General features: G+C 46.2%; 1 protein-coding gene across 1 annotated transcript in view; it reads left to right on the forward strand.

The window, feature by feature from the left end:
• Positions 1–22,496, forward strand: part of LOC140426477 (calpain-2 catalytic subunit-like) — a 115,994-nt gene extending 93,498 nt beyond the window's left edge. The window contains exons 14-21 of the mRNA XM_072511298.1: positions 4,562–4,621; positions 9,022–9,079; positions 9,864–9,928; positions 10,996–11,064; positions 12,040–12,118; positions 17,323–17,439; positions 18,409–18,467; positions 21,787–22,496. Of these exons, the coding sequence (XP_072367399.1) occupies positions 4,562–4,621; positions 9,022–9,079; positions 9,864–9,928; positions 10,996–11,064; positions 12,040–12,118; positions 17,323–17,439; positions 18,409–18,467; positions 21,787–21,810 (531 nt within the window). The 3' untranslated portion in view covers positions 21,811–22,496. The remainder of the gene's footprint in view (positions 1–4,561; positions 4,622–9,021; positions 9,080–9,863; positions 9,929–10,995; positions 11,065–12,039; positions 12,119–17,322; positions 17,440–18,408; positions 18,468–21,786) is intronic.
• Positions 22,497–23,071: the final 575 nt, after the last annotated feature.

The raw sequence follows: 23,071 nt of genomic DNA on the forward strand, positions 1-23,071 counted from the left end.
GCACACCTTCCTTCAAAGTGAGCTTTCATGTTGAGGTCTCTGTAATGGTTTTCACTGTAGATCTATTCATCGAGGTTCTCTGTAGGTTCAGAGGGACAGTAGCACACCCCATTTCTGGACAGAGAGCGATATCGAGAGCAGGCACTCACAGCTCCTTCAGCATCCAGGACTCAACACTGAGCTCCTTGGGTCTCTGAAAATCATTCCACTCATGTCGGAATCAAATCACCACCTGTTACTGGGCAGAATATGGCCTTTTGGCCAATTTATTGGCCACCAGCCAACCAATCAAACCGAGTCCCACCCCATGGGCGAGATTCTCCACTCCTGCGCCGGTTGGGAGAATCGCCTGGGCCGCCAAAATTTCCTGGGACGCCGGTCCGACGCCCTCCCGCGATTCACCCAAGCGGCGGGAACGGCCCGGTCGAGTTCCGCGGGCCGGAGAATCGCCGGAGACACCCAAAATGGCGATTCTCCGGCACCCCCGCTATTCTCAGGCCCGGATGGGCTGAGCGGCCAGGCCAAAACGGCGGGTTCCCCCCGGCGCCGTCCACACCTGGTCGCTGCCGTCGAGAACAGCGCGCGAACGCTGGGGGGGGGCGAGGGGGGATCCTGCACCGGGGGATACCTCAAATGTGGGGTGGCCCGCGATTGGTGCCCACCGATCGTCGGGCCGTCCTCCCTGAAGGAGGGAGGCCCACGCATGCGCGGATGACGGCAGTTATGCGGTGCCGGCCGCGTCATCTATGCGGCGCCGCCTTTACGCGGGCGACAAGGCCTGGCACGTGTAGATGACGCGGCCCCGATACTGGCCCATTGTCAGGGCCTGAGTCGGGATCGGGGCCGTTTCGCGCCGTCGTGAACCTCGACCGCGTTCACGACAGCGCGGCCACTTCGGCGCGGGAGTGGAGAATCCCGCCCCATATCTCTCGGACACCAGTCTGAGTACTGAGTTTGAACACAAGCACCAAATATAGTGTTGCAACTTCCTCATTGTCTCTGCTGCGAGTGTTAAAGATAATGCCCCTGAAGCATCCATGAATCAAAAATGATAACGGCAAATATAAAGAAAGGGGAAATAAGGGGATCAACAAGAAGGACCCTTATAGCACACCACATCCCCACCGAATGAGTTGTGCCCCTCCCTTCCTACCTTTGTTCATGTTGACCTTTAAAAACGGCTTTCCTCTGCCAACCATGTAATGGCATGAGCAGCATATTATTCAGGTCAATAGACTTGCTAATTAGTCGAAATAACCCTTAATTATTTATTTATATTTGCTGATTTCGCACCTGCTCACCTAGCATATGGGGGCAAAGACAAGTGGGTGGGCTAGAAGTGGGCTAGCCACCTGACCTATTGTACAAACCCCCCTGACACTCCCACCACTGCTGAAACACAGGCACGTAAAATCCAGCCTGCAATGTGGGAGAGAAGTTCAAAAATAGGATAATCCTATTTGGACCATGGATATCGTGAATTTTCTGGGCTAAATGTCCACTGCCACTCTCAACTTTCAGGTGTCTCCGCACTGTCAACACTGTCACAACACTTCAGTAAAGATCTGGGGCAAAATTCTCCGGAAACGGCGCGATGTCCGCCGGCTGGCGCCAAAACGACGCAAATCAGTCGGGCATCGCACCGCCCCAAAGGTGCGGAATGCTCCGCACCTTTGGGGGCCGAGCCCCAACCTTAAGGGGCTAGGTCGGTGCCGGACGAATTTCCGCCCCGCCAGCTGGCGGAAAAGGCCTTTGGTGCACCGCCAGCTGGCGCGGAAATGACATCTCCAGGCGGCGCATGCGCAGGAGCGTTAGCGGCCGCTGACGGCATTCCCGCCCATGCGCAGTGGAGGGAGTCTCTTCTGCCTCCGCCATGGTGGAGACCGTGGCGGAGGCGGCAGGGAAAGAGTGACCCCATGGCACAGGCCCGCCCGCGGATCGGTGGGCCCCGATCGCGGGCCAGGCCACCGTGGGGGCACCCACCGGGGCCAAATCGCCCCGCGCCCGCCCCAGGACCCCGGAGCCCGCCCGCGCCGCCTTGTCCCGACGGTAAGGTAGGTGGTTTAATCTACACCAGCGGGACAGGCATTTTAGCGGCGGGACTTCGGCCCATCCGGGCCGGAGAATCGCGTGGGGGGCCATCCAACCGGCGCGATTCCCGCCCCCGCCGAATATCCGGTGCCGGAGACTTCGGCAACCGGCGGGGGTGGGATTCACGCCATCCCCCGGCGATTCTCCGACCCGGCGGGGTTCAGAGAATCTCGCCCGTGATTACTAAAGGGTGCAGATGAGCTTCATGAACATATGAAGCAACAACAGAAGTAGGCCATACAGCCCCTCAAAGTTGCTCCCCCACTCAATGAGATCATGGCTGATCTATTTGTGTTTCAAGGTCCACATTCCCATCTACTGCTGATAACCTTTGATTATCTTGCCGAATAGGAATCTTGGGCGAGATTCTCCAACCCACCGCCGGGTCGGAGAATCGCCAGGGGATGGCGTGAATCCCGCCCCCGCCAGTTGCGAAGTCTCTGGCACCGGACATTCGGCGGGGGCGGGAATCGCGCCGCGCCGGTTGGTGGCCCCCCCCCCCGCGCGATTCTCCGGCCTGGATGGGCCGAAGTCCCGCCGCTAAAATGCCTGTCCCGCCGGCGTAGATTAAACCACCTACCTTACCAGCGGGACAAGGCAGCGCGGGCAGGCTCCGGGGTCCTGGGGGGGGGCGCGGGGTGATCTGGCCCCGGGGGGTGCCCCCATGGTGGCCTGGGCCACGATCGGGGCCCACCGTGGGGGCACTCTTTTCCTTCCGCCTTCGCCACGGTCTCCACCATGGCGGAGGCAGAAGAGACTCTCTCCACTGCGTATGCGCAGGAATGCCGTCAGCGGCCGCTAACGCTCCCGCGCATGCGCCGCCCGGAGATGTCATTTCCCCGCCAGCTGGCGGGGCACCAAGGGCCTTTTCCGCCAGCTGGCAGGGCGGAAATTCGTCTGCCGCCGACCTAGCCCCTTTAGGGTTGTTACGGGATTTGTGTGGGCGAATAAAACCCCGCAAGTTAAAAGGGCAATCTTGGAGCGTAGCTGGGGGGGGGGGTTGGAGGACTGGCTCTGCCGAACTTCTGCAGCTATTATTGGGTGGCCAATGTGGCCATGATTAGGAAGTGGATGATGGAGGAGGGGGCGGCTGGAGGTGGAGTCATGCAAAGGCACCAGCCTAGGGGCACTAGTCACGGCTCCGCTGCTGTTCTCAACGGCGCGATACACCACAAGTCCGGTGGTGGCGGCGGCACTGAGGATTTGGGGGCAGTGGAGGAGACACAGGCAGGAGGAGGGGGGCCTGTGTGTGGACCCTGATACAGAATAACCATAGATTTTCTCCAGGTAGGATGGATGGGGGGTTCCAAGGCTGGTATAGGGCAGGCATTAGGAGGATGGGGGACCTGTTTATAGACTGGGCTTTCCCTAGCATGCAGGTGCTGGAGGAGAAGTTCGGCCTACCCCCCGGGGAATGCGTTCAGGTACCTCCAGGTTTGGGACTTTCTTAGAAAACAGGTGGGGACATTTCTGCTGCTGCCCCCGCATAGGATCCAGGACAGGGTGGTGTCTGGCATCTGGGTAGGGGAGGGGAAGGTGTCGGACATATATCAGGAGCTGCAGGAGGCGGAGGAAGCCTCAGTGGAGGAGTTGAAGGGCAAGTGGGAGGAGGAGCTGGGTGAGGAGCTGGATGAGGGCCTGTGGGCCGACACCCTGGGCAGGGTGAACTCCTCCTCATCATGTGCTAAGCTCGGATTAATCAGTTTAAGGTGGTGCATCGGGCGCACATAACGGCGGCAAGGATGAGTACGTTTTTTGGGGTGGAGGACAGGTGCGAACTATGTTTTGGGCATGTCCGGCGCTTAAAGAATTCTGGCAGGGGTTTGCGAGGGTGATGTCTAGGGTTTTGGACGCTCGGGTGAAGGCGAGTCCAGCGGTAGCGATATTTGGGGTGGCGGAGGATCCGGGAGTGCAGGAAGCGAAAGAGGCCGAGGTACTGGCCTTTGCCTCCCTGGTAGCCCATAGACGGATCTTGCTAATGTGGAGGGACTCGAAACCCCCGAGTGTGGAGACCTGGGTTAGCGATATGGTGGGGTTCCTCAGCCTGGAGCGAATAAAGTTCGCCTTGAGAGGGTCCTTGATGGGGTTCTCCCGGCGGTGGCAACCTTTCCTTGACTTTCTAGGGGAGCAGTAATTGTCAGCAGCAGCAGCATCCTGGGGGGGTGCTCAGGTGGAGGGGGGGAACTGTTGATATAATGTAAGTTTTACAGGAAGACAACACCCACCTTGTTTTGTTTAATAATTCTTGTTTATTTTTTTAATTATTTGTACTTCTATCTCTGTTATGTAAAAACGTTGGTTGGAAAAGCTTTTAATGAAACATTTATTTAAAAAAACAGTATCAGAGTTGATGCATTTTAAATTAGTGAGTTCGCGGATGTGCAATGCAATATAGTGCTGCTGCTAATATCTTTTTTCTGGCTATGTATGGTTAACCCAATTCTTCTCTCTTTAAAAAAAAATCTTAAAGGTCGACGAACAAGACATTAGTGACAGTTTCGAGAATTTGTTTCAATATTTAGCAGGCCAGGTGAGAAATTTACATTCACTGACTGGATTGTTCCACTTGCCTTTTCCAACTTTAATCTTTTGCATGCCATTATAACAGCATTATTCTATTTTAATTTAACCAATTCTAAAGTAAATTGAGATGAAATATGTTTATGGACTTATTGAGCGAGTAATTTTAGCAAAGCATTTGGGACCGTAGGCTTCTTAAAAAGGTGTATTGGATACAAAGACAGGAAGTTCTACTGAACCTTTTATAAAGCCCTGGTTGGGCCTCGGGAGAATTGCATCCAGTTGTGGTCACCACTCTTCAGTAAAGATGTAACGGCCCTTGAAAGGATGCAGATGAACTTTACAAACCTACAAAATAAGAGCCAAAGTAGGCCATTCGGTCCTTCAAGCCTGCTCGGCCATTAGATAAGATTTCCCTAACCTCCCCCCATTCCACTGCTCTGTTAGTTTAAGATCCCTAGTTATACAATTGAGCTGGATACGGGTCTTAGCCCAGTTCAAGTTGAGCCCATCTCAGTGGAATAGCTCACTCTTCCATGGGTACTGATGCCAGTATCCCATGAATTGAAACACCTTCCCACACCACTCTTTGAACCACACATCTAATTCTCTAATTTGTATAACCCGATGCCAATTGACGTGTGGCTCAGATAGCAATCCAGGAATTCCATCTACTGGAATAAAGTGCCCAGGAAACCTCTCCCTCCCTGATGCATTGCAGTGTCCACAGCTCAGCCGCCTGCTCAATGACTCAAGGTGAAGTTCCTCAAGCTGCAGATTGTACTGTTTGCCATGGATCACACTGGTGTCCAGGGAGCTCTCACATGCTGCAGCTATAAAACACACCACCTGCTGTGTCACCTTTATTGTATGTTCATTAATTTATTACTTCATTTATAATTACTAACTCCCTACTACTCCCAAAAAGCTTTATTGCTGCTGGCAAGCAGTACCCTAATCCTAACCTTATAATTACAAATAAATGCTCGGAAAACAAAGGTAGTTTCAAGGGATTGATATGTTTATTGGTAAACATTAGCAATAAGTTATAGTTTTAAGTGTGTTTAATTTAATTGCTTCGAGCACAACCTTCGCTCTCACTACCCATCTTCAACTGCAATCAAATTAACTAGACTAAAACTTAAAGGTTTCTCTACTTTACAAGGCCCCAGTTGCTAAACTTGTATTTACTCTTCACACTGCAACCCTCTAGAAGCACAATAGAATCACTGTTGGGATTTAACCAACTCCCACACATACACACACTTTTGTCCAGCAAGAATCTATGTGTGGGAGTTGGTTAAATCCCAACAGTGATTCTATTGTGCTTCTAGAGGGTTGCAGTGTGAAGAGTAAATACAAGTTTAGCAACTGGGGCCTTGTAAAGTAGAGAATCCTTTAATTTTAGTTTAGCTAATTTGATTGCAGTTGAAGATGGGTAGTGAGAGAGAAGGTTGTGCTGGAAGCAATTGGTTCAGAAGGCTGGAGCGGAAACATCACTCTCAGTTTTGCTAGAAGAGAAGATACACCATGGAGTAATAGTTAAGAAAACAAGTACAGAGATCTGAAGAGCAGATAGTTAAGTGGGCAGCATGGTAGCATTGTGGATAGCACAATTGCTTCACAGCTCCAGGGTCCCAGGTTCGATTCCAGCTTGGGTCACTGTCTGTGCGGAGTCTGCACATCCTCCCCGTGTGTACGTGGGTTTCCTCCGGTTTCCTCCCACAGGCCAAAGATGTGCAGGTTAGGTGGATTGGCCATGATAAATTGCCCTTAGTGTCCAAAATTGCCCTTAGTGTTGGGTGGGGTTACTGGGTTATGGGGATAGAGTGGAGGTGTTGACCGTGGGTAGGGTGCTCTTTCCAAGAGCCGGTGCAGACTCGATGGGCCGAATGGCCTACTTCTGCACTGTAGATACTATGATAAAGAAACAAGAGAAACGAAGAGAGGTTTTCAAGAAGTCTGAGGTTAAAGGTACAGAACAGAGAACCGTTCGGTAAAGACAAATAGAGCTGAGAAGAACGCTGAGATGCCAGAAAGATATCTGAAGTGATTTTCAGGTGTGTGAGATTTTACTACAGCCTGTGGAACATGAGTTAAAATAACTACAGAAATCGGAATCTGGATCTCAGAGTTGGTGTAAAAGCAGTTAAGACAAAGGAAACCTAAAAGGGGCTGGTGTAAAATCCTGGACTGGGTTCGCTGTTAAAGGTGTATTGGAAGCATGGGTAAAAGGGTCATTTGTAACACCTGGACTGGATTTTGGAATCTAAACCGCTAAGTGAAAGCATTATTATTACGAGAAGATTTTAAGTGTGTTTTTGGAGTGGAGTTTCGAAATTCTCAGGTGACAATCATCTGGGGGAGTTCTGAGGATAAAACCACAGGCACCAACTTGAGTTCAGGGCAGAGTGTGTGATTTGACCACAGCCAATCTGTGTGCTTAAAAGCGACTTGGTGTTAATGGGACCATTGTAGCTCAAAATGTACTTGGTTCTCTGTGTTAATCTTAAAATTGGTTTGAATTTGCTAAGCTAAGGTAGAGTGAAGGCATGTTGTGTCATCATCCAATTTTTCTCATGTTTAATAAATGTTTTTTCTTATTATTTAAAACTATTAGCGGTCCCGTGACTCTGTTCCTCCATGTTTAAAAATAAAAGTTGTGGGGCTGGATTCTCCAATTCTCAGGCTATGTCCTGACGCTGGGGTGGGAACGGAGGCCTTTTACGACTGAAACTTAGGCGCAAAACGGCCACCAATACTCCATTTGGCTGGGAACTAGCAGGAAAGCAGCGTAGAGCACCCAGTTCTAGCTGCCAATACGGCCCGGAGAATTGCCGGGTCCTTTGCCGCACATGTGCACGGTGGCGGCCTGCAGTGGCTACGCCTTGCAACATGGTCTGCAAAATAATGCCCCCCCTTTTGGCCGGTTCCCTGGACCACTCCTCAGCAGTGCCCCCAGTCCCTGCCAAAGTCCCCCCCCCTGTCCACGGATCGGCCCTCCCCCGACTGTGACGGCGCTGGGCTGAGTCCGTAGCCGCCACGCCAACATCCCGACAAATGATAGCATACGTGACCGATGCTGTCGGGAATCCGGCTGGTCGGGAGGGGAGCATCGGGGGGCAGGGCCTCCGGCAGCGTCCTGAGGCTGTCAATATGGCACGCGGTGTACTCCTAGAGTACGCCGCTTTGAAGGGGGAGGCACATCGCGAAGGTGGCGCCCCCCCCCCCGGGTTTTGTCAGAAATGTTGATTCTCCGGCCGATCGCTGAACGCGATTTTGGCATCGGCGACTGGAGAATCCCGCCCGTGGTCTTTTGAGCCAGGTTCCGTTCTGAGATCTTCCCATCCAGTTACAGCATCAGCTGGCATCATAACATAAATTACACAAGTTATGAAAGATAAATTAGCAAAATACTCACCGACCAATCTTTTAACTTTCCCTGTGATTATATGCTTTAAATGTTTTTCTCTGAATACAGTCAATGCACAGACTGAGCCCCCCGCCTAAACCTCCCTGGTTAATGCTCTAAAGTCTCTCTTTTTTGTTTTTCTTTTCTCACGCTGGTTTAAGCTCCTCAGCATTGTGCTCTCCCCTTCTCAGACTGGTTTATGCTCCGAGCAGAGGAGATTGAAGGATGATTTGGTTGAGATGTGCAAGATTATGACAGGCTTAGATACGAAGGGCATAGAGAAGCTGTTCACATTAGTTGACGGTACAAGGACTAGAAGGAGATTTGGGGTTTTGGGCAAGGAAAGCAAGTGTGAATAATGTGTGGTGGAAGCAGAGATGCAAATTATTTCAAAAGGAAATTGGATGGGGTCTGGAGGGAAATAAACTTGTAGAGCTACAGAGATACGAGCAGAGGAATTGGACTGACTGGATTGCTTTATAGAGAACCAGCATGGGAATCAGTGAACTGATTGCGGTCTCATGTGCCATTATGACTCTGTGTGAACACAATAACACAGAGCCAGCAAAATGCATTTGGTTCTTCCCAATCTTCTCGAATCATCCTGTTTTCATGATTATTGTTGCATTGTCCTCTTAACTCTACTGATCGTTTTGTTTATCATAAATACAACTGACAAAGCTTTGGACCATCATAGACATGGTTGAGTGAATTTCACACATTCTGTCTGTCCTTTGTTTGACAAGACCCCCTTGCCTTAAAACTTGTTTAAAAAGTGTCCCAAGTTCACCAGAAAGATCTCGCTGTGTGTCGATTCCAGATAGCCAAGGACATCAATGTTCTTGGGTATGGTAAGCATTCATTCCCACTTGCATAACCGAATGAGGTTATCTCGGCACCTCCTGACGTAATTGAATTTGTTAGTGAGGGGGGGGGGGGGGGGGGGGATATGGCAGCTAGTTGAACTTGGTGTTTTTTCTTTGCTCTTTCAAATCCAGGATTCAGAGATCTCTGCCTTTGAGCTGCAAAGAGTACTGAACAAAGTTGTAGCTAACCGTAAGTAACATTGTATAGATTTACACTAATGGCTGACATACTCGTGCTCGAATCAAGTCAATTAATTGCATGCTATAATTGTCGTGTGCATAAATAAAGGAATCGGGTCCTTTTTGAACAGAATTCCCATGGCGTTGGAGTGCAGGGGATTCACGAAGAACTGTGCAGAATAAGAAGCTTAGTTTCAATCTGTGTTTAGTTCGATGATCTCAGCTGAGACGATAATGGGGTGTTGCATCTGCCTGTGGGTTGGGCATCAGGTAAAACAGCCACGGTCCCTATCCTATCAGTACTCACAGAAGACAAAGGTATTTTGGCACTGCAGAGTTGCACCAGCTGGGTAAAGCTGGTGAATTTAACTTCCTTTTCAGCCAAATTGGAAGAAAATTGAATTTCCTGCAAACACAGGACACCAAGCGTTACTTTTTCTCCTGACTTCTTTGGATTGGTGCAATTTGTTCGCATTCGTGTCCCAGAACACAACAGGTGATTAAAACAATTCCATAATGGATTTGATAAACATCTAAATGCATCAGGTATTCCCTGGATTTCAACTCCCTCCACCAAAAACTGCCATGGAAGAAACCAGAGTCGGGCACTACTTTAAGGCCTATAAGTTTGACAGATTGCATAGAACATTACCCCAAATCTTGATTGGAAACTTCATTACATTGAAAGATATGACCTCTGAGACCTCCTGTATGGAAAAATCGGGTTGCCTCATTAATGTTATTGCATAAATATTGACTGAAATTATGTTTTCCATGCACTATTTTCTTCTTAGGTGATGACATTAAAACTGATGGTTTTAGTTTGGAAACCTGTCGAAATGTAATCAGCCTATTGGATGTATCCTTTTAATAACTGTGTGTGGTGTCTCTCTCTTCCCTCTTTCCCCAGAAGAAATAAAAATCTGAAGTTTAATTTTTGCCCTATCCAGATCTAAAACTTTTCAGTTATAAAATGCTGTGAATATGAACTTTATTAATACCCTCTTGCCAGTCGGGTGATTTGTATCCAAGATTCTGCTATTCTCAGTCTCGAATCAGCTGTTAACTAGTGCTGAAGAGGGGCGGCACGTGGCACAATGGTTAGCATTGCTGCCTACGGCGCTGAAGACCCGGGTTCGAATCCCGGCCCTGGGTCACTGTCCGTGTGGAGTTTGCACATTCGCCCCGTGTCTGCATGGGTTTCACCCCCACAACCCAAAGATGTTGGCACGGTACGGTAGCACAGTGGTTAGCACTATGGCTTCACAGCTCCAGGGTCCCAGGTTCGATTCCCGGCTTGGGTGACTGTGCGGAGTCTGCACGTCCTCCCTGTGTCTGTATGGGTTTCCTCCGGGTGCTCCGGTTTCCTCCCACAGTCCAAAGATGTGCAGGTTAGGTGGATTGGCCATGCTAAATTGCCCATACTGTCCTCAAAGGTTAGGTGGGGTTACTGAGTTATGGGGATAGGGTGGAAGTATGAGCTTAAGTGGGGTAGTCTTTCCAAGGGTCGGTGCAGACTTGATGGGCCAAATGGCCTCCTTCTTCACTGTAAATTCTATGTTCTATGTGCAGGTTAGGTGGATTGGCCACGCTAAATTGCCCCTGAATAAAAAATAAATAAATTGGGGAAATTCCTTTTCTCCACTGGTCGCCCCTGTCAGATGACCAGGTAGTGACTGTGAAATGACTGCAAGAGGAATCATGTCCTATCATTATATCATGCTGGTGAAGCAATACGCTTGTGACACATATCTCCCTCGTTTCCAAAAGGCCCGGACACAAGCTGGTCCCCAGCCAGGTGATGTCTGAGCAGATCACACCTATATTAAGATTGGTGCTGAAGATTGTGAGTTTGACTAATTTTAGTATTTCCATTAATGACAACTTGCTTTCAAGTGGTTTTCCTGAATGAGAATTGTAAAACAGAAAGATCAATCCGGGAAAATTGGACTAGTGGAATTCAAGATATTTTGGTTAAAATTACAGAAGATACTGGTAAGTGTAAACATTTCCCGATTGAAGTCAGTCTCCCACCAGATTCCCTGTTCTCAGCTCGACAGGCTGCCTTTAAGGAGTGTTTTGCACATGCACCTCATCAAGTTTATTTAAATGAGGCCCAACCAAGCCACCATACATACACCATTGGAATGGCAGACTGTACACCACCTATTTCTGTCTACTTTTGGTGCAGCATGGTAGCACAGTGGTTAGCACAGTTGCTTCACAGCACCAGGGTCCCAGGTTCGATTCCCGGCTTGGGTCAATGTTTGTGTGGAGTCTGCACGGTCTCCCCGTGTGTGCGTGGGTTTCCTCCGGGTGCTCCGGTTTCCTCCCAGTGTCCAAAGATGTGCGGGTTAGGTGGATTGGCCATGCTAAATTGCCCTTAGTGTCCAAAAAAGGGTTGATTGGGGTTGCTGAGTTGATGGGATGTGGTGGAGCAGGTGTGTGCTTGAGTGGGGTGCTCTTTCCAAGGGCCTGTGCAGACTCGATGGGCCAGGTGGCCTCCTTCTGCACTGTAAATTCTATGATTAATGCTCGAGACGAAAATCAACTCTGGACATAGTTAATTTTCATAAAGAATTTGTTAAAGATGTGATATGTGCACCCCCTGCTGGTCACTTGGAATGACATTTAAAGAAGCCCATCAAATCCGTGAGCTGGCAATTTTGACTGTAAGGAGTGTGTAGAGTTTGTGGGAGAGGGTACAGGTTTTTCCAATTGATTGAAAGTAATTTTTTAATAATAAATCTGGAACTTGAGAGAGAAAGCACTTTTTAAAAATGTAAGTTATTGTGCTGCCCGCAAACTATAGCTTTTACCTGGCCCACCTACCCAACCTGGTGCACCTCTGACCACAATTTTGACTGCTATTCTTTGATGACCCTTCTGATTTTGAGGGTAGGAAGTCCAGGGATCCCCTCCCCCCACAAATTTAGACATGCTCAAATATATTCATTTTCCTCCATTCAGAAAATCTTCAAGAAGATGGATGCTGATGATTCTGGTACCATGGGCTCACATGAAATGCGAATGGCACTTGAAGAAGCAGGTAATATTTGAAGAATTCATCTGGCACAGCTATCCATACTACGTCGAGCTGCATTTGGAGAGTTAGTTATTGATTCTTGGGTAGAATATGCTCAATGTATACGGAGCTAATTCGAGACCACAAAACTTTACAGAAACCAAAAAAAAAGTTTTTTTAGACAGAAAAAGACTATCCTCCTTGTCCCATTAGCCTGCTTTGTCACCATCTCCTTCAGACATTTCTGAACTTAATTAGTCCTAGAATACATTTACTTTCTGCTGCCCCATTTTCGGGTGACCTTGCTGCAGGCAGGGGCAGAGTCTGGGTGGGCAAGAGTTTGGGGAGGGATCTGGTCCACTGCATCCCGATTCAATGTGCCACCATAATAATTTGGCCAACAGAAACACCCAGCCAAAAACAGGGGGGGGGGGGGGGGGAATTGCTTAAGAGGTGATAATGATATGGTGATATTATGCATCCCGTTTTCGATCTTTGTTGTCTCGTTTAGTACTAAGGTCACCCTACCTGAAGCAGGATTTACCTGCCTGAAAGGGCAGGTAAATGAAGGTTCATTAGACTGATTTTGGGATGAGGAGATCATCCTGCGAGGAGAGACTGAGTATACTAAGACTATATTCCTTGGGACTGAGATGAGGAGAAATGTTCGCTGCTCAATCCACTTGGTACTCCTCACTCGAGAGAACTGGATGCTCAGCCATTGAGTGTATTCATGTCTGAGATCGACAGATCTTTAAATACTAACGATATCAAGGGATACGAGGATAGAGTGGGAAAGTGTAATCGACATATATATCAGACATGATCTAATTGAATGGTGAAGTTAGCTTGATGGACTGAATGATGTCCTACTGCTCCCATTTCTTATGTATGCAAATATAAAATGGACATGCAACTTTGCAGTGGAAAAGGTTAAGTTAATTTAAAGTGTTTAGCAGATAATGTGAAAGGAGTCACAGCTGATCGATATTAGAACTTTTCTTTTGAGATCACTGTGGCAACGGCATTTTCATTTCCTTATCTACACCCCTCTAAGACCATAAGACATAGGAGCCCAAGTAGGCCAGTTGGCCCATTTAGTCTGCTCCACCATTCAACGAGATCATGACTGATCTGATATATTCCTCAACTCCACTTTTCCACCTTATCCCCATAGCTCTTGATTCCCTTACTGATTAAAAATCTTTCTGTCTCAGCCTTAACAACCTAGCCTCTACAGCCCTCTGTGGTAAAGAATTCCACAGATTCAATACCCTCTGAGAGAAGAAATTCCTCCTCATCTCTGTTTTAAATGTGTGACCAAAGTGTGCATAATGGGTTTCCCGTTGGGCATGCCCTTGCATGTTTGTTTCTTGGAGAACGAACGTAGGAACAGGAGTAGGCCATCCAACTTCTTGAGTCTGTTACACCTTTCAATTATATTCATTTACCTGCCTTGGTTTTATGTCTCTTCATATCTTTGCCTCACAAATAATGTTTCGAGTCAATCTGTCAACTCTTTCACCAAAGACAATTCCACATGATGTCAAGGAATTGAGGGCTCTGTCAATATTCCAGCAAAGTATTGCACTCCAGAATTAGCCATACCTGTAACCGTTCCAGTACAGCTACAACACTGGCAATGTGAAAAATTGCCCAAGTATGTCCTGTCCACAAAAAATCAAGACAAATGTAGCCCAGCCTATTACCACCCCATCAGTCTATCTCGATCATCAGTTATCAGTTTGGATTCTGCCAGGGCCACCCATCTCCTGACCTCATTACAGCCTTGGTCCAAACCTGGCAAAATGAGAGTGATTACCCTGACATTAAAGCAGCATTGGACTGAGCGCGTCTTCAAAGAACCCTAGCAAAACTGGAAGTCAAAAGAAATCGGGGGATGGGGGGGAGGGATCTCTCGACTGATTGGAGACAAACCTATCACAAAGGAAGATGGTTTTGGTTGCTGCAGGCCAATCATCTCATTCCCAGTACATCACTGCAGGAGTTGCTCCGGGAGTGTCCTAAGGTGACTATCTTCAGCTGCTTCATCAATGACATTCCATTCATCATAAAGTCAGAAGTGGAGATGTTTGCTAATGATTGCATAATGTTCAGTAACATTTGTGACTCCTCATACTGGAGCAGTCCATGTCCATATGCAGCAAGACCTGAGCAGCATTCAGGCTGGGCTGTAAGTGGCAAGCAACACTGGTGCCACACAAATGCCAGGCAATGGCCATTTCCAACAAGCGAGAATGTAACCATCTCACCTTCATATTCAATGCCATAACCATTGATGAATACCCCTTTATCAACATCCTGAGAGTCACTATTAACCAGAGTCTGAACTGGACCAGCCATATGAATGCTGTGGCTACAAGAGTAGGTCAGAGGCTGGGGGTTCTGCAGTTCGTAACTCACCTCCTGCCTTCCCAAAGCCTGACACCATCTACAATGCTCAAGTCAGGAGTGGAGGAATACTTTACACTTGCCTGGATGAGCAAGAAGCTTGACACCATGCAGGACAAAGCAGCCCAGTTGATTGGAATCCAGCAACCCTTTAAACTTGTAATCCACCACCAATGCATTATGCCAGCAGTGTGTACCATCTACAAGATGCTCACTGAGACTCCTTTGACTGTACCTTCCAAACCCATGACTTCTACTACTTCAAAGGTTCAGGGCCGCAGATGCAAGGGAATGCCAACACCTGCAAGTTCCCCTCTAGGCTAAACAACATTCTGACTTGGAACTATATTGCCGTTCCTTCACTGTCACTGAGTCAAAATCCTGGAACTCCTTTCCTAACGGCACTGTGAGTGTACCTACACCACATGGCCTGCAGTGGTTCAGGAAGGTGGCTCACCACCACCTCAAGAGCAATTGGGGATGGGCAGGAAAATGCTGGCCTACCCACACTCCGTGAAAGACTAAATAAAAACAAAATGTACTTTTTCCACACATGCGATCATCACCAAATATTTATTTCACGATATTAACTGTATAGATCCTTTTTATGGTGACTCCTGTATGTAGCGTCGCGACGATGGGAAATTGTGACTGAATGGAATGAATAGCCAATAATGTCACCAGCTGATCAAAAACACAACCGTTTAAAAGGAACCTTTTTAAAAGGAAAGAAAAAAAACACACTGACTAAGGATGACTGCCATAAGCCACCTGATTTATGTCAGTGTAAGTTGACTACTGAAGTCTGGCAATGTTGACTATTAAGTTACTATATGGATTGCACTGCAGATATGTTCTGTCATGATTGTTTATTAAATGTCACATCTGGGGGTGTCAAGGCTCACTTCAAAAAATTATTCAGCCAGGATATATAGCCAACAGATATTCAAATCCCCTATGGAAGATCAAATAATCCCATCTCCTGTTGGTTTGTACCATCTTGAAATGTCAGCTGGTGACATTATTGGTTATTCATTCACCATAAAAAGGATCTATACAGTTAATATCGTGAAAGAAATCAAAATCTGATTAATTGTCCCACAACACACTACAGCAGACATGGTAACCAAATTCCTTTGGTATATACAGTGAGCTGGACTTTATTAAAAACTGGGTTTGACGAGCAGAAGCAGAGGAATCTGGAGAAGCCATTAATGGAGTAGTAAGGTCTCTCTTTCTGATTCTTCCTGGGATAAGTCCGGCACCCAGTTCAAGAAATCAGCCTAAAACCAATCAACAAATTGAGATCTTGTAAGAATTACAACATCTTCTACACGTACACGCTCCAAAGTAGCAGATAACCTAAATCGGCAATGTTTAACAATCAATGCCTCAAAGATAAGCTAAAGATTTCTAACCGTATAATCTTTGAATTTTTATTTGGACTCTAACTTTCCTTTGTTCTGATACATGTGAGCACGCGTGCGCATGTGTGTGTGTGACATTGCGTCTTTTATTATTTTTTTGTATGTTTAGTGGCTAATAAATGTATTCTTCTTTGACTCAAAAAAGACTCGTTAATTGGCTCCTTATTATTCTCTGCATCAAAATACATTTGAATTTGAAAAAGGCTTCCACAGGGAAAATAAATTAACAATCCTTTGTTGTGACCAATAAGGAGGATAAATTAGAGTAAATGAGCTTTTCTGAATGGACAGCTATGACTAGTGGTGTTCCGCAGGGATCAGTGCTGGGATCGTTGCTGTTTGTAGTATATATAAATGATATGGAGGAAAATGTAACTGGTCTGATTAGTAAATTTGCGGACGACACAAACGTTGGTGGAATTGCGGATAGTGATGAGGATTGTCAAAGGATACAGCAGGATATAGATCAGTTGAAGACTCGGGCAGAGAAATGTGAGGTAATGCATTTTGGAAGGCCTAATACAGGTGGGGAGTATACAGAGAGATCTGGGCATACAGGTCCACAGATCACTGAAAGGTAGTCAAGAAGACACACGGCATGCTTGCCTTCATCAGTCGGGGCATTGAGTATAAAAATTGGCATGTCAGTGCTGAAGCTGTACAGAAACTTTGTTAGGCCACACGTGGAATATTGCATACAATTCTGGTCACCACACTACCAGAGGATGTGGAGGCTTTGTAGAGGGCACAGAAGCGATTTACCAAGAAGTTGCCTGGTCTGGAGGGTATTGGCTATGAAGAGCGGTTGGATAAACTTGGATTGTTTTCATTGAAACAAAGGAGGTTGAGGGGCGACCTGATAGAAGTCTACAAAATTGAGGGGCATGACAGAGTAGATAAATTGTCAGAAGCTTTTCCCTAGGATGGAAACGTCAATTGCTAGGGAACATAGGTTTAAGATGCGGGGGGCAAAGTTTAGAGATGTGCGAGGCAAGTTTTTTTACACAGAGGGTGGTGAGTGACTGGAACTTGCTGCCGGAGAAGGTGGTGGAAGCAGGTGCAATAGTGATGTTCAAGAGGCATCTTGACAAATACATGAATAGGATGGGAACAGAGGGATACAGACCACGGAAGTTCAGAAGATTTTAGTTTAGACAGGCTTCATGATCGGCGTGCACGCTTGGAGGGCCGAAGGGCCTGTTCCTGTGCTGTACTGTTCTTTGTTCTTTGAAGCCAGTTCACTTCACACCTGGTCGGAATAATCAATTCCAAACTTTGCTCTGCATGACTAACAACTTTGTACAAAGGTGAGATGAATGTGCACATGTAGAATGAGTGGTTAATAAAATTCGCAATTGTGTTAATATATTCTTCTCTTTTTCTCTCCAGGTTTCACTCTGAACAATACATTGTTTCAGATCCTTGTTGCCCGATATGCAGATACAGATCTTCTCATTGACTTTGATAACTTTGTTGGCTCTTTGATCCGTCTGGAAACCATGTTCAGTAAGTTATTTTTCAAAATGTCTTCTGTTACATTAAAGTCCCAAATTCAATAAGCAATTTGGGGACCAAAACTTTGGGAGCCTCACTCCACTAGTGAAAGTATAACAAGGTAGAACTTTCATATTGACAATCCGCCTCTGACAAATAACTGGGGGAAATAAATCACTTGAATACTCGGGCATGCAGCTCTTGCCCATAAGGGCATATTAGAGGTGTTTGTCCCAACATCAATAAAAAAATCGGAGTGATATCTTAACATAGGGGTTAGAATGGAGGGTGGGTTGGCTGAAGGGGGGCGGAAGGTAAAGGTTTGACATTCTGATATTCATCTTTGGAGAGATCAGCTTGGGCTGACAGCACATTGGATGGAATTCAAAAGATAGCGTAGAAACTCCCTCAGGCACACCCCAAAATTTGTTCATCAACAATTTATACTTGGTCTCTTCTTTCCTCTGGATGTGCCACATCAATAAGGTCTACTAGCCAGCCAGAATCTAACCAGGGAAGCTACCCTGTATTCAGCCCTAACTCTGGCTTTGTCAAAGGTATTTAGCTCTACTTGAATTCTGGCTCATTTAGGTGTATCCAATAGAGATTGATTAAAGTTAATTTGGGAAGTTGAGAATTTATAGAAAGCAAATAAGGTTGATTAAGCACAATAGGTCAATGGAAAGGTAAAGTTGGCAGGATGTAGAATGGGTAGCTGAAGTTCCAGCATATTACTTTAATATGTCTCCATCCCATTTAGCGTCATGTCACACAATACACCCACCACCCCACCCCCAATTCCTAATTTTTCCAGAAATGTTTTGCTGCTGTATTCAGATACAACTTTGCAGAATTACCTTTTCTCTAAAAAGATAGTGAAACACCTCCTGTTTATCAGAGAGAATAGAACCCTCTTGGTGAAAGAAACAAAAAAAGAAAATTTGTTTTGAAATGCGCTCATTCATGTTCTTGCCTTTTCAGGAATATTCAAACAATTAGACCAGGATGACGAGGGATATGCAGAGCTCTATATAGGCCAGGTACGTATTAGGTGCTGCAAACTAGAAGAAAAGCTGTACAAATTCAAGAGTCTTTAAGATATTACACACAGTTCCATGTTTCCAGACAGATGTATTGAGAGTGAATGGGTTGAATATTTCAACCCTAAAATTCCAGGGGAGGAATGGGTGGATGTGAGATGCCCACTGCCAACAGCATTGGCCTCAGAAATCTTTTGTCAGGTTACTTTAAATACAATAGGAGGGCAGCCCCACAACACTTTCTGCTGCTATCCGGGTGCTCGCTGAAATAACCAAGGTGGAGGGAGCAGTTAGGTGGAAGCTGCAAATTCAAATTGAAAATGGTCTCCATGTCCTCTACCAGCTTTTGCAAGTTTGTTTTCCATTTTCCGCCTCCTATGATCTTGAGACTGTAATCGGATTGTTTTAGAGACCTTTTTCTATCTAGTCCCCACTGACTATACATCCATATCGGCAAAGGAGAACCATGTCTCTCTTTTTGGTAAATGAACAATAGAGTTCGAGGTCCATCTTCCCAAAGAAAGCGAGAACAGGTCGGCTTTGATTATGTGGATAAGTGAATCTTTGTCTAAATCTGATATCTTTGGGTCACAGTATCTTGTGTATTGGCACTGAAAAGCATATAAGGAGGTTCAGTTCTCCCTGTCCGAACCAGTATAGCCTGATTGATGGCACCCTGGGCAGACACAACCAATCATTTTTACAGATCCTTACATAGAACATTACAGCACAGTACAGGCCGTTCAGCCCACAATGTTGTGCCGACCATTTATCCTAAACTAAGATCAACCGAACCTACACCCCTTCAATTTACTGCTGTCCATGTGCTTGTCCAAGAGGCACTTAAATGTCCCTCATGACTCTGACTCCACCACCTCTGCTGGCAGTGCATTCCACGCACCCACCACTCTCTGTGTAAAGAACCTACCCCTGATATCTCCCCTGTACCTTTCTCCAATCACCTTAAAATTATGTCCCATCGTAGCAGCCATTTGCGCCCTGGGGAAAAGTTTCTGGCTATCCACTCTATCCATGCCTCTCATCACCTTGTACACCTCTATCAAGTCACCTCTCTGCCTTCTTCGTTCCAGTGAGAAAAGCCCTAGCTCCCTCAACCTTTTTTCATAAGACATGCCCTCCAGTCCAGGCCGCATCCTGGTAAATCTCCTCTCTATCCTGTCCAAAAGCATCCACATCCTTCCGATAATGAGGCGACCAGAACTGGACACAATATTCCAAGTGTGGTCTAACCAGGGTTTTGTAAAGCTGCAGCAAAACCTCACGGCTCTTAAACTCAATCCCCCTGTTAATGAAAGCCAACATACCATACGCCTTCTTAACAACCCTATCAACCTGGGTGGCAACTTTGAGGAATCTATGTACATGGACCCCATGATCCCTCTGTTCCTCCACACTTCCAAGAATCCTGCCTTTAACCCTGTATTCAGCATTCAAATTCGACCTTCCAAAATGAATCACTTCACATTTATCTAGGTTGAACTCCATCTGCCACTTCTCAGCCCAGCTCTGCATCCTGTCAATGTCCTGTTGTAACCTGCAACAGTCCTCAACACTATCTACAACTCCACCAACTTTTGTGTCATCGGCAAACTTACTAACCCACCCTTCCACTTCCTCATCCAAGTCATTTATAAAAACCACAAAGAGCAGAGGTCCCAGAACAGATCCCTGCGGGGCACCACTGGTCACCGACCTCCAGGCGGAATACTTTCCATCCACTACCACTTGCTGTCTTCTTTCGGCCAGCCAATTCTGTATCCAGACAGCCAATTTCCTTGTATCCCATGCCCCCTAACTTTCTGAATGAGCCTACCATGGGGGAGCCTTATCAAATGCCTTACTGAAATCCATATACACCACTGCCCGACCTTCATCAATGTGTCTCGTCACATCCTCAAAGAATTCAATGAGGCTTGTGAGGTATGACCTGCCCCTCACAATGCCATGCTGACTATCTTTAATCAGACAAAATAATCATAAATCCTATCTCTCAGAATCCTTTCCAATATTTTGCTCACCACAGACGCAAGACTGACTGGTTTGTAATTTCCAGGGATTTCCCTATTCCCTTTCTTGAACAGGGGAACAACATTCGCCTCCCTCCAATCATCCGGTACTACTCCAATGGAGAGTGAGGACGCAAAGATCATCGCCAACGGCGCAGCAATCTCCTCCCTCGCTTCCCGTAGTAACCTTGGGTATATCCCGTCAGACCCAGGGGACTTGTCTATCTTGATACTTTTCAAAATTTCCAGCACATCCTCCTTAATATCAATCTGTTTGAGACTATTAACCTGGTTCATGCTGTTTTCCTGAGCAACAAGGTCCCTCTCTCTCGTGAATACGAGATATTCATTTAGGGCCTCCCATCTCTTCAGACTCTAGGCACAAGTTCCCTCCACTATCCCTGATCAGCCCTACTCTCACTCTGATCATCCTCTTATTTCTCACAGAAGTGTAGAACGTCTTGGGGTTTTCCCTAATCCTTCCCACGAGGGCTTTTTCATGCCCCCTTCTAGCTCTCTTTGTAACCCTCTGGAGCCGTGCCAGATCCTTGCTTCCTCAACCTTACGCAAGCTTCCTTCTTCCTCTTGACTAGAAGCTCCACTTCTCTTGTCATCCAAGGCTCCTTCTCTTACCATTCCTTCCTCGTTACATATCTACTTGACGATCAACATGGAAAGTGGTCCAAGCCAGATGATTGTACATAAGTGTGTAAACTATTGTGTGGATACCTGTAAGCATCATGCAGTAAAGGGCTGACAGGTGCAGTGATAGGAATGGGCAGTTGTGGCTTGACTGGGCTTATTCTGCGTTGTTAATCTTTGGGGATGCTCCTGTGGCATAGCACTGAGGGCAACCCTCCTTGTAGAGTCATTTTGCAGTACAATCTCCAACATGAACTGATGGGAAAAATAATTCTATTACGTGGCTGTGGAAACAGGCTTACGCCTTGAAATTCCTTTTCCTTCATCTTTTCTGATTTCTTGTGGCTTTGCATCCGATTGATACACTCCACTAACCTCGTCGCTAATTTTGTCTCACGTTTTCTCTCACCATAAGTCTGCTTTTTAGCTTACTTTGCTAATGAGATGACCACTGGAAGTGGGCATTGATTTTCATTTTAATGTCAAGTTTGCAGGATTGGAAAAAAGTTTAAAACATGCCTCTAAAGTGGCTATATTAAGTTAGAATGTTAGAGCACATGGTGTTCTTTTGGCTCAAACATGATCTGTCAGCATAGTTTGTGTACACAGTCTGAAATTCATTTATAATTGTCTGATTTTTCTCTTAACAGTGGTTAGGATTGGTACTAAACTGAAGTGGTGCTCAACTGCAAGAAGCCAGACTTTGGTCAATCAACAAACACTTCCCACAGACTGATTTTAAGCTATAAAGGAAAAATAGGAACTAACTTAGTCTGTTGGGTTATCATAAATACATATGGAATGAGGGAATAGGTTTGTTTGTTTTCTTTTAGTGGATCGCTATCCTGTGCTTTAACCAATATTTTGGGTGGTTGAATAATTACCAGTTAGAACTTGCCTTCCCTGATATTTTTAATCCATATATAGTGCATTGGTTTGCATTTTATAATTGTCAACCTGTTCAGTTTGTCTTTTCATTTCAAACCTAATTAATTCCGATAGTTCTTTCAAAAGTGGATCTGCAGACGCACGCACATGGTGCTGTCCAGATAACGGAGAAACAGGATCGTCATTTGAACATATTTTAAAATGGAAATATAATATTCAAACTAAAGTGAGCTTTAGCTTTTAGAGAATTGCTTGATTTCTGTTCTGTAGCTAAAATTAATGGATGTAAAGTGGTCATCCCAGTTTTTCCTGATTGGTTGCTTGAAGAGTGGCAACTAAAGCTGAATTTCTCTATTCTGTGTTATAGAAGTTAGTGGGATGCTGGATGGTTGTGGTTTCTTAATATAATCAAACTATAAACTGATTTTATTTGGACAAAAATGTATCTGGAAATTAAATACAGTGAGAGTAACTTTGGCTCCTTTACTTGTGTTTCTTTTCATCTTTGTCTTTGGGTGGAAGTTCTCTTTCTCAATGTGGTATCCAGGCAGCATGATGGCCCAGTGGTTGGCATGATAGCCTCATGATGCAGACGACCACGGACACTGTCTGTGTGGAGTTTGCACATTCTCCCCATGTCTGCGTGAGTCTCACCCCCACAAAGATGTGCTTGGTAAGTGAATTGCCTGCACTAAATTGCCCCTCAATTGGAAAATCAGTAGATACTGATACAGATGGTGACGATTAAGCACAATACACAATGTCACGACACCCTGGGCTTCTAGTGCATGGTCAATTCCAGCTCCACTTGACCCGGAGTTGCAACACAGGTGAAATTAGATTTTATTTAAAATACCAGAGGTCCTTAAGTGAAGTCACCAGGTTTGTAGCTTTAAAATGCAAGTAACCTTTTATGTACAGTATTATTAATCACTCACACGCGCACACATTCTCCCTGTGTCTGTGTGGGTTTCTTCCAGGTGCTCCGGTTTCCTCCCACACTCCAAAGGTGGATTGGCCACGTTAAATTGCCCTTTTAGTGTGTGG

The sequence above is a fragment of the Scyliorhinus torazame genome, chromosome 1, assembly GCF_047496885.1.
Source record: "Scyliorhinus torazame isolate Kashiwa2021f chromosome 1, sScyTor2.1, whole genome shotgun sequence".
In the NCBI taxonomy this organism is placed as follows: Eukaryota; Metazoa; Chordata; class Chondrichthyes; order Carcharhiniformes; family Scyliorhinidae; genus Scyliorhinus; species Scyliorhinus torazame.